Genomic DNA, 15,782 nt, shown 5'->3' with positions numbered 1-15,782 from the left:
TTTTAATCATATGCTCAAATATTTGTTTTTAATTCTTAATCATTGTCTCAATACTGACATTTTGTGGCAACTGCCAACATATTACTGACCAGCAGAGGGAAATAAAGCAAAGAACAAGTCAAACTCAGTTTGACAGTGTTTAAAGGATTTGTCCAATTTCAAATTAAAATGTCCTGATAATTTACTCACCCCCTGTGCAGGGCTGGGTAGGTTACTTTTAAAATGTATTACAAAATACATGCTTTAAAAAGTATTTTGTAATGTATTTTGTTAGATTACCTGAATTTTGTAACTTAACCCAAATACTTTAGAATACTTTGGAATACTAATAAGTACTGTATGTAGGCTAACACAAAAACAAGGTAATTGAGTTTTTATCTGACAATTCTGACTTTTTTCTTAGAATTGGTTTTATAATGTTGCAATTGTGAGTTATAAAGTCAGAATTATGAGATATAAAGTCTCAATTTTCCAGAAAAAAAGTCAGAATTGCGACAAATATCACAGAATTGTGAGATATAAACTTGCAATTGAGAGAAAAAAAGTCTGAATTTCAAGTTTTGATTCTGACTTTATAACTTGCAATTGAGAGTTTACAGTACATCTCCCAATTCTGTCTTTATAAAACGCAATTGTGAGTTTAAATCTCGCTAGATAACACTCTTATTCCTCGCCTGGTATCGTTTAAAGCCCTTTGAAGCTGCAATGAAACTGTAATTTTGACCTTCAACTGTATGGAGGCCATTGAAGTCCACTATAAGGACAATAATCCTGGAATGTTTTCATCAAAAACCTTCATTTCTTTTCGACTGAAGAAAAGAAAGACATGAACATCTCGGATGACATGGGGGGAGTAAATTATCAGGAAAATTTTAATTTGAAAGTGAACTAATCATGTTTAGGCTGTATCAATACAGTGTCTTCATAAAATAAGGGGAAAAATTCAATCATAAGCACTTATTATTCCCAACTGTATTGTACATCAGCTAAACTAAAAATAGAGTTTGCACAATGGCCTGCAATGTTTGGAACATTATGACCAAAGGCATGATATCAATATAATATATTTTTATTGAAATTAAAGCACAATTTATACGTTTATAAATAAGACATACAGTGACAGTGCTCTTTAAAAAAAAATAGAGTAACAATACATAGTTCAACAAGAAAAAGCAGGTTGTGACCTTTAAAAACGATCACTTCGTATAGTGAAGACATCCAATAAATACAAATGTTCCGTCAACGTCTTTTATCTACAAAAGATTATGTCCATAGATGTAAAATTATATGTACCAACATTAAGGGACAGATGTATAGCAGAGAAGATGCATCTTTAAACACGAACAGCCTTATATGATAATTGTAAAACCAGTTAATAAAAGGAAGTTTTCAGTTATCTCTTACCATGACACTGTCTTATGATTGTGAACCCTAATATCCATAACCCTGATGATAGCCATCCTGGTAACCCTCATGATAGCCGTGGTGGTAACCGTAGCCTCCGTACTCATCTTCTGGGCAGCGCATGCCTAGAGACTGCTGGATGGCCATTTCCTGCCTGCGGAGCTGCATGGAGTCGATCAAGTCGTATATGATGGCCATGGACCACATGGGAGACGGGTACCAGGACTTGACATTTCCGTCTTTTCCCACCAGCAGCATGGAGAAGTATTCAGGGCTGATCTGGAAATAGTTTCTAATGTCCCTCACTAGACTGGCAGATATCCCCTCACGCTCCACCGTTGCACTACCTGAAACATAAACGTATTGTGGGTGTCAGAAACAAGCATGGTGGATAAATAGGAATCTCTGCCATTTGTGCACCACTAATGACTTAACAGTCATTGATAGGACACTGAACATCACAATATTTGATAGATTTGAGTTAAGTGTGTAATGCAAAATGATTTTATGGCTACACTTTATTATACAGTGCCGTAGTTACATTGTAATTTCTCAAATAAGTACTGAGTACTATTAATTAACTACATGTACTTACTACAGTTAGGGTTAGGGTTAGGGTTTGGTTTAGGGTTAGTTACTTGTAATTATGCATAATTTACTTTTATAACTATAGGAAGTACATGTAGTAACATGTAACTACAGCACTGTAAAATAAAGTGTTTTAAGGTTTGTTTTTAGTGGCAAATCAGCCAAAGTGCATTTATCACTGCAGTTTCTGTCCTTTATGCCAAGAATATTTTTTTTGTAAAAAAAAATAAAAAATTGATATTTTTCAGCTTATTTTTAATGTAAGAGTGTGCTTGGCCATTTTAAATTTGAATTTCATTGTGCTGCTGGGTGTTGTAAACTGGTATTTGTTTTCAAATTATTTTAATTTATTAACATACTAGTAAACTAATAAACATACTAGTTTGTAGAGCAATTGTTTTACTGTTTACTGCACTTTGTTAAGCATGTCACACATCAGACGTGAAGCTCCATGCTGAGCTGTGGCTAATTAATTGGTCTCGCACAAACACAGAAAATAGTCTTTCTTTCCAAGAAAACTGAATTTAAAACCAGAATATAGTTGCTCATATTTTGAAACAAATTAGATTAAATATTTTAAAGGTGCCCTAGAATTAAAAATTTAATTTATATTGGCATAGTTAAATAACAAGTGTTCAGTACATGGAAAAGACATATGCTGAGTTTCAAACTCCATTGTTTCTTCCTTCTTATATAAATCTCATTTGTACACATACACAATATAACGAATATATATATATATATATATATATATAAATTATATAATGTGTGTGTGTAAACAGTGCTGCTTGAAAGTTTGTGAACCCCTTGATTCTCAATACTGTGTGTGGTTACTTGATGATCTACGACTGTTTTTTTTAGTTTTGTGATGGTTGTTCATGAGTCTCTTGTTTGTCCTGAGCAGTTAAACTGCACAATATTCTTCAGAAAAATCCTCCAGGTGCAGAAAATTCTTCAAATTTCCAGCATCTTTTGCGTATTTGAACCCTTTCCAGTAGTGACTGTATGATTTTCAGATTCATCTTTTCACACTGAGGACAACTGAGGGACTCAAACACAACTATTAAAAATGGTTCAAACATTCACTGATGCTCCAGAAGGAAGCATGATGCATTAAGAGCCGAGGGGTGAAAACTTTTGAACAGGATAAAGATGTCCACATTTTTCTTTAAATTTTGTTTAAATATATTTTTTTCATTCAGTACTCCTCTTCGGAAGCAACAGAAGACACTTAAATGTTTGCCAGAAGACAAATTAAGTACAATATTCCTTGATCTTCAAATTCAAAAAGTTTTCACCTCCCGGCTCTTAATGCATCGTGTGTCCTTCTGGAGCATCAGTGAATGTTCGTGGATCATCCAGGTAACCACACACAGTATGAACCCAGAGAATCAAGGGTTCATAAACTTTTAAATGGAATCATATTTATGTAAACATCGTTTATGTAAAATATTTTATTCAGGACAGTACTAATTTAAAAAAAATGACATGCATTTTATATGATCCCTCTTATTTTGTTAACATTATTGAATTCACATTTTTACAGATTCTGCAAGGGGTTCACAGACTTTGTGTGTATATATATATATATATATATATATATATATATATATATATATATATATATATATATATATATATATATATATATATAATTTATTTATATTTATTCAGACAGACAGACCTGGTGTCTGATGATGATCTCAATCCCCACCCCCAGGACACGATTTAAACCGAAATGCGATCTAAACGGAACACGATTTCAAGAGTAAGGCATTCCTGCAATACTGGAGGTTGCAGTTCTAGGACCCTACTGTAGTTTTGTTTTTGTTTGTATTAACACTTTCTATTCAATTCTGTATTTATTTTATTATTTTTCAGGAATGATTTAGTTGTTTAATTGTATACATGTAATTGATATATTTTCCTAACCAACCCCTAACCCTAAAAATACCTGTTGGTAACCCTCTTAAAATATTGAACCTAATTTGTTTCAAAATATGAACAACTATATTTTGGTTTTAAATTCAGTTTTCTTGGAAAGAAAGACTATTTTCTTGGAGCTTCAAGTCTGATGTGTGACATGCTTAACAAAGTGCAGTAAACGGTAAAACAATTGCTCTACAAACTAGTATGTTTATTAGTTTATTAGTATGTTAATAAATTAAAATAATTTGAAAACAAATACCAGTTTACAACACCCAGCAGCACAATGAAATTCAAATTTAAAATGGCCAAGCACACTCTTAATTTAAAAATAAGCTGAAAAATATCATTTTTCTTCTTTTTTTTTTTTTAACAAAAAAAATATTCTTGGCACAAAGGACAAAAGTTGATTGTAAATAATGAGGGGGATGGTCCTCCAAAATCAGTGGTGGTTACTGCAGTGGAACTGAATTGGAAAAAATACAATTTCTTGGATGTTTAGTAACCTTTTAAAATGATAAAATAAATAAATAAATAAATAAATAAATAAATAAGATCTATTGGTCTACCAACTTTTCCATTTTCAAAACTAAATAACAATGGCCGTCTCTAAATGAAGAGCTTTTTAATATAGTAATACAATTTTTTTTGACAAAACATTTTCACATTGAAAAACCAGATTTATTTTTATAAATCATATATTTTCTCATATATTGACATTGCTTTCACCTTATATATGGGACCTGCCTGCCTATGAAGACTTCAGTGTCAGCGTTTTGTAACTTTTTGATCGTAATGTATCAGACAGACTGTTGATGCACAGGGGCCTGGGTGTCAATGGAGGCAAAGCTCTCTGTAGTTTCAACAATGATGGAAAATATGTAAACACCTGAGCCCTCTTTCAATTCTGTCCGGCAAAATATTATTCCAATGGGAACTGTTTGGTCATTTCTGAGCCTGGCTGGAGCTGGAGAGGCTGACTCATTCAGGGAGGGGGCCTGAAACCAAGAGGCTACTGGCTGCTTTTGACTGACAAAAAAGCAGCCAATGTCAACACAACACCACCGCACTCATGTAATGTGCTGATTAACCCTTAACACACTTACTAAACACCTGGCTGCTGTGAGAGCTACGAGTATGCTTTCATATTTTCATTTAGACCAAAAGAATTTAACTACAAGTTCAAAATATGCTTTATATAAGTAAGGTGACCACTATATAAAAGTCAGCTGATATTTTAAACCATTGCTACAAATGATTATATACATGTTTATTAGAGATTCTCGCACCACAATGTCTAGATTTTACTGGTAAAAGTCTCACTACACTCATAAAAAAATAAAGGTTCCAAAAGAAGGTAGAAGTTCAATTTTGGGTTCCCCAAATAACCTTTAAGGTTATTAAGATTAAAAGAACCTTTTTTCTTAGTGTAAAGAACATTTTAATAATCTTAAGAACCTTTTTTCACAAAAAATAAGCTTTTGTGCAGTGGATAAGTTCATTATGGAACAAATGATGCCAATAAAGAACCTTTATTTTTATAAGAGTGTAGGTGAAAGAGTATCTTTTTAACTTGTGTTTCATCAGCAGTAGTCTTACCATTGATGGGGTAAAGCTCTAACACTCCTCCCATGTCTATCAGCTCTGTCCCCACCAGCTTCAGTATTGATACATGGCGAAGACCTGCAAATCCACCAACACAAAAGGAATATTTAGGTTAAAGTGTAACAGACTAAACTCCCCCCTGAGTCTTGAAATGTTCCCCTGCTGACATTTAGGCTGATTAAGGGGCGTGTTTGTGGCTTACAGATTGTTGTTAAATGGAATATGTGGGTGATGAATTAATAAACAGAGCTATTACTCAAATCATGTATGTTTGAATTGACTGCCAACTTTACATCCACTGTGGTAACTGATGTCAGTTTAAACGGAAGAGAAAGCCAGTCTTTTTTTTTCATGTCTAGTCAAACATCATTGTAATTGTTCTAAAAACTTTTCCTGGTTGCATTCTGTCACATAATAATTATTTTTTTACAGAGCTGCGTTAAGTTGTGACGTCAATTTGGAAACTAATCGTCCATGGGTTCCCTTTAGTATTTTCAATGTTGTTGTTTTTTTTGTTTTGTTTTTTAATAGCAATTTAAATTTTATGAGTAAAATAAGGCATGTGGTTAACATTATTTCAAGACACTTTCACATTTTGTTCTACCACATAAATTTTACAGTCATACATCCCATGTGAAATTTGAAGCAGTTGTTCTTTTAAATGTAAGTTGTTAACAATTTTCTAAGTTGCTATTATTCACTAGTTTATTTATAACTAGATGAAAAAAGTTTGTCAAGACACACTTTAAGTTAGTCCAGAAAGTTTGAAGCAATTTTAAAAGTTTTCAGTTTGAAAGTTTTAGTTTAGTAGTTTAGATAGATAGATAGATAGATAGATTTCAGGGTAATCAAGGTGGTTGCTATACAGTTGCTAGGGTACTCTGGGTGGTTGCTAAGGTGTTCCTATGAGGTAGCTAGGGTACTCGGGGTGGTTGCTAAGGTTACTAGGGTACTCAGAGTGGTTGCTATGCAGTTGCTAGGGTACTTGGATTGGTGTTTAGGATGTTGCCAGGGTGATTTGTGTGGTTGCTAGGTGGTTGTCATGGTGTTCTGCGTGGTTGCTATGTGGTTGCTATGAGATAGATAGATAGATAGATAGATGTCAAGGTGGTTGCTAGGGTTTTGCTATGTGGTTGCTAAGGTACTTATGGGTGGTTACTAAGGTGTTGCTATGCGGTTGCTAAGGTATTTGGGGTGGTTGCTAGGGTGTCGCTATACAGTTGCTAGGGTACTCAGGGTGGTTGCTAAGGTGTTGCTATGAGGTTGCTAGGGTACTCGGGGTGGTTGCTAAGGTTGCTAGGGTACTCAGAGTGGTTGCTATGCAGTTGCTAGGGTACTTGGACTGGTTTCTAGGATGTTGCCAGGGTGATTTGTGTGGTTGCTAGGTGGTTGCCATGGTGTTCTGCGTGGTTGCTATGTGGTTGCTATGAGAGGAAAACCGTAGGAAAACCGTAAGTCTGATCAGTTAGAAAAGATATAGCACACTAAGTCAGAACAGTTTGAAGGTCTGACCCGAGTTTGGAGTTTGTAGAGTTAAAGCTCTAGGAGGAGTTAGAGTCAGAAATTTTAGTCTCAGAAGAAAATAGCATAACAGTAAGTTGGCTTTTTCAAGCAAACTTAACTAGGAACAGTTGTAAATGTATGATGTCCACCGGCATTTCATGAGGAACTGGCTTCTTCAGGACTAAGAACATGAGGCTACAGCTCACTATTAGCTGTTCCAGATGTGGTCACTAGCTATGGTCAACACTTGGACCAACAGGTATGAAAGATTAATAATATTATAAGTCTAATATGCAAAGCTACATAATATAAAAAAGGAGGCACTCAAGAGCTTGCTGCAATGATGAATAAATGCTTAGCTTATGCTTGTCAAGATTTCTGGGACAAGATACAAAATGGAAGAAACATTCACTGCTGTTGTGTCAACATTATTTTGTGGGAAACATTTTTGACTAAGTATCATCGGGAATACACATTGTTCTTGGGAATAATACCAAGAAAAATTCAGAATCCATAATTCAGTGGAGTAAGAGCTGGCTTGGTCTGAACTACAGTTAAAACGATCTGGTTTCAATCTTCGCTGAGTGACAAGAGAAATCAATATGAGATATTATCTTGGCAAACTTGAGACATGAGAAGGAAACATATGCAAACCCTGTCAGTTTGTAGTAAGAGTCTCTGAAGAATAAAAACCCCTGCAATAATGCAATATTTATGTGCAACAATGTGATCTGGTCATTTTTTTTTTATCGAATTCTCCTTCAATGACATCCTATAGTTTGGTGACTATCAAACTTACCCAGGTTGCACGCCTGACTGGTCAGTGCATAGAGTTGTTGCTGATAAGCCCATTCCTCATCATTTGGTGCAGATATGACAAACAATCGCCGTCTCCAGCGGAACCTATGCGATCATAGACCAAAATCATTAGATGGATTACTATTAAGGAATGTATTAAAATCTATCAAATATTTTATACCATAAAAAAATTATGGTAATGATTTGTAATTTTTTTTTGTGTGTGTGTGTGTGTGAGAGATCTACTTGATAGATTAAATGCAACAATATCTTGAACATTTTAGATCTTACCTAACAGATAAATAAGTTAAAGCAAAAAACAGATTCTATAAAATGAAAAAGGTTTTGCTGGTTAGCATGGTTAAAGGGTTAGTTCACCCAAAAATGAAAATTATGTCATTTATTACTCACTCTCATGTCGTTCCACACCCAAAAGACAAGCAGTGTTTTGAAATCGCCCATCATTAGATATTGTTGAATAAACTTTGTTATTTTTAGCGCACAAAAAGTATCCTTGTCGCTTTATAATATTAAAGTTAAACCACTGTAGTCACATAAACAGTTTTAAATATGTTTTAGTAGCTTTCTGGCCATTGAAAAAGGGAGTGTTATTGCTGGCGATGCAGGCCTCACTGAACCACCGGATTTTATCAAAAATATCTTAATTTATGTTCTAAAGATGAACGAAGGTCTTATGGGTGTGGAACGACATGAGGGTGAATAAATAATGACAGAATTTTCATTTTTGGGTGAACTAACCCTTTAAATGCATGATAGATTTTGTAACTACACCATCTGGACACAAAGAGCACATTCTCTATTCTGCCTAAATACATTTTTGTTAATAATAGGACCAAAATGATGAACAAATATGTGTGAGAACTGCTATGAATTAAAGACAACTTATGATGGTATGAAAGCACAGATTTCATTGTTTTGGTGATCCCCTGTGAGCCCCTGCTCCAGCACAGCAAAATTTCAATGGAAAAAGCTTTACCTGGAAAGGAAGTTCTCCAATGATCTTGGCTTGTCTTCTTTTTTACATGTCACCCCATCACGTTTCTGTTGTTCCATCTCTCTGATGCGCGAGGAAAACGTGTCGATGTAGTCAAAAACAGCCTTCATTGCAATTGGCACTTCATAGTATTGCTGGAAATAATAAAAAGAGATATACAACTTATACAGTCAAATATACAGCCTCATAGAGGGTCAGAAACCGAATACCTTTACTCGTAAGGGGATTTTCTCAATAGGTTCTGAGCAGCCAAGAATGCCTAACCTAAAATTATGTGTCAAATTGACAGATCTGTGAAGAATTCTTGACATTTTTCTGCAAACCACAACAAATATGCTGTTCAAGCAAGAATGCAATGCAAAACGCAACGTCCAATATCACATTTCTTCTGTGGAAGTTACATAGACACATATTTTATTATTGTGTATTACTTAAACTATATTATTTAATTTTATTATTATGTTATTCTTTATTAATATAATTTAATATTTATTATTACACTAATATTTATATGTATATGATTATTTTATTATGTAACATTTAGTTTAAATGCTACATTATTTTATTAGCTTTATATTGACTAGTACATCAAATCCAGCACATGAAGGCATAATGACACTGAATTAAATTACTTTGGATGTTAAAAATGTTCGCTAGAACAAAGAGTAAAACTCATTTACAAGAACCGTGATGATTTGTGGGCAGTTTATGATTTAAAATAGTCAGTTTTGTCAACATTCAGCTCTCACAATTCAATCTAAGCTCTACATGCCCAGAATTAAATCAGTATTTGCGAGTGTCTCTGAGGATTTTCAATAAATTTTACTTTCTGTCCACCTCCTGACTGCACAGTGGCTTCTTTGTTTATTCCAGCTGTCTGCAAACAGAACTCAGCTTTGCGCTGGCACACCTCACATACCGCTGAAAAGTACTGTGGAAGAAGAGAGCTTTAAAGCTGTGAAAAGGCAACGTGTGCCAATTTACATGTCTTTTACCTTCGCTTTCATGTCCAGATCTGTGAGGACCATGTAGAAATCGCTGTAGGTCATTCCGTACTCTTTCCTCAGCTCTGTGATGAGATCCTGGTTCTCCAAATCCTCCTGTCTCAGACCTTTCATGGGCTTGTCATTCTCTGCAAAGACACCAAACAAAATCCCACAGACTGATCAACCAACCAGAGAGATTAATACAGAAGATTACAGATGGCTCCACAGTCTGCTAGTTTTGTTATGACTGCAGTTCAAAGAGACATGCGTGTTTTTCATAACATACAGTACGTAGGGCGACCCCTCCGGTGGGGTCAGCGCGGGTAGAACTCGGGACACTGAGGCCCTCTGCTATACGAGTAGCCCAATGCTGTTCTGTTGTTTGTCTAAATGGAAAATCACCAGACATGCAGTCTTTTAATGAAGTGCTGCAGGGCCGTAGGGATGGCAGCTCTGTATGTTTATTCTAGGAACATGGCTTCTTTTGCTCTAAAAGAGACAGATAAAAACAGAGCAAGTCATGTGAAAGACCCTCTTTAGTTTGTGGAAACTCTGCGGGTGCGTGAGACAACACCGGAGGATGCGGCCAACCCAAAGTATTTGTTTTCCTTTCCACAAAATCCAAAGAATTTCTCACTCTGATTTCTGGTGGACAACAAAACAGATGGTTTAAGGCACTCCACTTTCAGCATCGGAGGTGAACTACAATCAAAATGAATCAAAGTAGAGGCAAAATGCTATTTTTTTTTCCTATAAACATTTGGTTTTCATTAAATAAGCTTTTTATTTGTCTCTCAGGACAAAAATAAATAATAAGGAGGTACGCACTGACACTAGATAAACAACAACTAGAAATCTTGATATAAATAACTATAATTTTCAAATAATAATGATAAAATGAAACCCTCTTTCTGCATAGTTATATCATAGGCATTACAAACGGAAAATGAAAGATTAGATTTAGCCTCAGCAGCGCTCCTAATTATATATGCCTACCATAGCCACAGCACAGGACCTTTAATTGTGGTTCAGGAACCGCTGATCATACAGTCAGTCATGTTTCCTTTCTAGTACCTCTGATGCTGCACTGGAACCAGTCACAGTGAGCTGGCAGGCTATAAATGCTCAGAACGTGCCAGACTGATATACGCCTTCACAGAGAGCCTTGTGTTCACTTAGCTGCCTTTAAGAGGGAGATGTTTATGAGCACCTGCTTTGCTTCTATTTGTCCATCCTGTGGCAGTGATAGTGACCCCTCATACACAACCATGTGACGCAGACCAGACTGATGAGTATATGGAACAAAAGTCGAAGCAGTGACTCATTCAGACGCAGTCCAGCTGATGATGATGTCGTCGTTAAACCCTTTCACAGCATTTCGTCTTAACGCTTGTAGAACAGTGTGACGTCCAGAGAATTATCATCAAATAACAGTGACAACCAGGGTAGCGCAAAATTTGGGTTTGGAGAATTGGCTTGTTGTCCATCGATGAACTGGATTTTGAATTGGCCATAAACCAAAAGGAAGTTGAACTGGAATTTAAATTGGACAAGAGAAGAAAGATCCATCTATAAACCTTCAAAACCTCAAAGCGTTTTAAACTATTTTTAAATCTAGGCTTTTTAGAAAGATTATATGAATTTCTTTGAATTTCAATTCATTTCAAATCTACTTACATTCAAATTGCCATTCTGCATCCTGCATCAAATACAGGAATCCAGTGGGAATTAAAATGGTTCTCTCAATTTAATCCTGAATGACAACAGGTAGCATTCAAAGCAAATTTTCAGACAAAACTCTGGTGTTAATTAACTTATCATTTCTGAGTGAGTGAGCCTTTGTAATTACTCCAAAAACAAATCAAGCCATAGGCTTCCCTGCTTTTGGAGCAATGCATCAAAAAGGTACAATGAAGAAACTGTAAGAGTAGAGTAATGCATGCTTTATCTACACATCCTACAAAACTGGCTTGTCTGCCAAAAACTGAGTTGCTGAGCTAAAACTCTCCAGTCAGAATATCAGCTACAAAGGAAACAGACATTTTCCCATGTCTTGGATAATGAACTAGAGAAAATAACGTGCCATGGCAGACTCTGCTCCCACTCTTCCATCTGATTCATCTAGCAGCATTCCGTGACACTTGAACAAGCACCATTCACTCCATTCCCAGACCAAACTTCAAGTTCCTTTGCTGTGAGGTTTTGTGTCATATGAGGTCATAATCTGGAAAACTGCTTCCCTAACTTACAAGTGAATGCCAACTGTTGGATAAAAGGCACTTTTTGTTTGCCATACAAATGCTCTTAATCTCCAGCAGAAGAAAATGACTGGTGTTTATCATATCCATCTTCGGCCTAATCATTCATAGCTCCATGTCACAACTAGTAAAGCTCTCAAAGAACAGGAAACAGTTGTTCTTTTTTATGAACATTGCAGGATTTTATGATGGGTGGCCTAAGATCAGTTTGGCTCAGCGGGAATGGATGGAATGCTTTGACCGGAACTTACATAACCTGTGTTTAAATGTCCATATGTCAACACATGACATGGATTCTCAGCAGTGACTGTTAAAGATTGAGGAAAGTAAAACAATACAAAAGGATAACAGGAAAAACACATACAGCGATGAAAACATTCTCCTATTTTCTAAGAGTTATGTTAACTGAAATGATGGTTGGTGGTTTGAATAAAATGTAATCAATTAAAAAAAACAACAACATAAAAGTGGCTTACCAAGTTGGTAATGATCTATCTTCATGGTGCTGTTTGTAAGTGTCCCAAAGATGGTGATGATGGAGACCTTCCTGATTGCCATCTCACACACATGCTCCAAGTATTCATCCCTCTGCTGAACATACATGGTGTTCTCTTCTGTTGGAGAGGTGATCAACTGAAGTATAGAGTTTAAAACAGAAGAACAGTAAATAATATTATAATAAAGAAATCCACATTTCTAAATCAGACTACTTAGAAAGCTACTCACAATTAGTCTCCTTCTGCTTTCAAAATAGTCTAAAAAGGTTGCCAGAGTTCCTTTAGGTGGTGGCGGAAGCGGTGGTCTCTTTGTTGGTTTCTGATACTCTTCTTTCTCATGGATCTTTGAAACTTTCTTTCCATTTTTTCTACCGCCCTTTCCATCCTTTCCCCTCCTCTCCGTCTTGTCTTTCTTGGACAACTTGTCCGACTTATCCTTTTTCTTCTTTTTATCTGTCTTGCCCTTGCCTTTCTTGGTGGGCACAATCTCTTCCTCCTTCTCTTCAGGATAGCCGTTGGTGGGCTTGCCTACATCATATTTCTCCTCGTAATCATTGCTAATTTCCTTATCGCCATTCTTTTTCTTCGTAGGCTTAACTTTAGGTGGTTTGTGTTGAGTAGGTATAATGTTGGTATGTCTGTGGTTGTATTCTTTTTTATCAGTACGGTTGTCTCTGTATTTTGCTGTGTCAGCCTTGGTGTAGACGGGAAGTGTGGTGGGTGAGGTTGTCTGGTACCTGTCCCTTCGGTTGTAATAGTAAGGCTCGGGGGTGGTCTTGTGAGCTGGGATCCATTGTGGGGTAGTATGAGCTCTGGTCGTCCTTGGAGTGGTGGTGGACCGCGTTGTGGTCGTAGTTGGCCGCGTTGTTGTGGTGGTGGATTGAGTTGTTGTTGGGGGACGTGTGGTGGTGGTGGTGGTAGTTGCTTTGGTAGTGGTGGTGGTAGTGGTCGTTGGTCTTGGTGGAGTAGTTGTTGTAGTCGGTCTTCGGATGGGTTTGCGGAACTCTTTTCTCCTTTCTGTTGGCGGGTCCACTTGGGAGTCAGTGCTGGGGACACCCTCGACCACCTGACCCTCCACCCCAGCCCCTCTACACTTCTGCACAAAGCCTTTCTGCCTGACTTTCTCCATTTTGCGCATGGGTGACTGGTCGATAACTTCATACATCGCTTCCAGTCTGACAGGGTATGGGTAGCGCTCCTCTACCTGAAGCGTCTTCTTAAGAAGGACCATCCCAAACTTTCCTTTCTCTAATTTAAGAAAGTTCATTAGCCTGGGAATTAGAGTCGTATCCAACGGCTCTTCCATCACTTTGCCTTCATTAGTAATGCGTCTGATTTTCCCACCCAACTCCCCTTCCTGGTGAAACATGACAATCTGGTGCACATGCCGCTCGGCCAACTCGCAGTAAACCTCTGGTTTGAGAAGACTCATCATCAATCTGTAGTAACCATCAGAGTCATGAGGTGCGGAAATAACCAGTAGGCGATTTTTCCCTGCAAATGACGCCAATAAGTTTGGAGAACCGGCACTGCTTGGCATGCGGGATACTCTGGCCCTGGCTCCAGGTGTTCCATCATCTTGCTGGATTGGAATCATAGTCCCACCCTGTGCTGGTCTCCTTTGTGCCAAGATCTTTCTGGCTCGGACGTTCCTGGTAACATTTATACCTTCATCTCCCTGCATCTGCTGGCGTTTATCATTGATCATCAATAAAGAAGAACGTGTTTTGTTGAACTGACCCTGCGGTGGTTTGTTTTGTCTTACTCGTTTTATGGGCGGCAGCAGCAGTCTGAGTTTTGCTTGTTTATCGGTCGGGCTGCTCTCTGACACGTAAACAGCCCATGTCAACAGACACAAAACACCAAAACCAAGCATGTACCTACCCTTCATGTTTGAAAACTTCAGAAACACTTAAGTGAGTAGAGATATACAATCCAGTAAAGCGTCATAAGATCCGATTTATTTTTAAGTGTTTATAATTCTGATGCTCAGCGCAAAACAGTGCAAAAGTTCTTTAAAACCATCTTTAGATGCTTAACAAACAAATATATATGTATATATTCTTAATAAAGACAATCTTTAGATCGACCTTTGTTTACCTGTACGTGCGTTTAGGAAACATTTGAACACTCAGCGCGTGGCATGGCTGATTCAAAGCAAAGCGGCATTCACTGCTGCCCAGCGCCAGATTTTCTCATCGCATCGTTCCTGTATTGAAATGCATATAATCCTTTAATCAACTGAAAATATCTTCCATGAAGTAAATCTCCGGTCCTTAGTCAGACTTGGGAAGCGCCACTTCAACACAGCGCACGTCGTGAAAAATGAGAAAAAGTCAGAAATACTTCCAAAAGTATGGAAAACTCTCGGTGCGGCTCCTTATCACTGGAAGCTTTCCCAGACATGTCAAAAAGTAACAGCACAGCAGCCTCCGTATCCTCTGACGAGCGCACGGGACCAACCCATGCAGCTGGGGGTGCCAGTGCGCATAGATTTACTCCCGCAGTGTGAACCTTTACCTTAAAACAGGCTTTCAAATCCTACATATGATGATCCCTTTGCGAGTAAACAATTCTTAAAAAATAAAGGCAGCTATATGTATAATGGAAAATTTGTACTGTGTTAGAAATATAGTAAATGTGATATTATAAAGTCAACATGTTGTTTCCAAAACTAAATAAATGTCTTGTTTTGTCACTGTTCAATAGCTTTCTTAAAATATTATCTGGAAAATAGTTTGTATTAAAAGTTGGCTGTATATTTTGTCCTTCCCACTATTGTAATGTTATTTATAAATCTGAAGAAAAGCATTTTCAATAAGTATTGTTTCAAGAAAATAGTGCCCAACGAGCAAACTAAAGCTGACAATAGTGTGAAGATGCATATGTATATGCCAAGACTGACATTAGTTGTTGAATCTAAAATGTTCTTACATCATTGTTCCTTTTCAAGGTCGTTTTTATGGATTGATACATTGCACAGATATTCAACGACTGGCAACCCACAGAAAATATCATGAAAAGCAGTAACTCTGGTAATCTGTGATGGGGTCATATTTCATTCAGAAAAAAAAAGAAAATAGCTTTAAATGTAAGTCTCTACAGGATTGGGATCACTTAATCATCGACATATTTCAGAATATTTCACATCATACAGATTTTACATTCATAATCTTGTAGGTAGACTGGAGCCTGTTCAGAC

General features: G+C 36.9%; 1 protein-coding gene across 1 annotated transcript; it reads right to left on the bottom strand.

The window, feature by feature from the left end:
• Positions 1-14,999, bottom strand: ccdc80 (coiled-coil domain containing 80). Its single transcript, XM_067408844.1, has 7 exons — positions 12,810-14,999; positions 12,560-12,716; positions 9,835-9,971; positions 8,822-8,973; positions 7,826-7,929; positions 5,518-5,601; positions 1-1,751 (listed from the first exon to the last, which is right to left on the bottom strand). The coding sequence occupies exons 1-7, from the start codon at positions 14,469-14,471 to the stop codon at positions 1,432-1,434; spliced, it is 2,616 nt and encodes an 871-aa protein (XP_067264945.1). The 5' UTR covers positions 14,472-14,999; the 3' UTR covers positions 1-1,431.
• Between the last annotated feature and the right edge of the window lie 783 nt (positions 15,000-15,782).

Source organism: Chanodichthys erythropterus, chromosome 14, assembly GCF_024489055.1.
Source record: "Chanodichthys erythropterus isolate Z2021 chromosome 14, ASM2448905v1, whole genome shotgun sequence".
Lineage (NCBI taxonomy): Eukaryota > Metazoa > Chordata > Actinopteri > Cypriniformes > Xenocyprididae > Chanodichthys > Chanodichthys erythropterus.
This window is presented reverse-complemented; position numbering and strand designations above follow the sequence as displayed.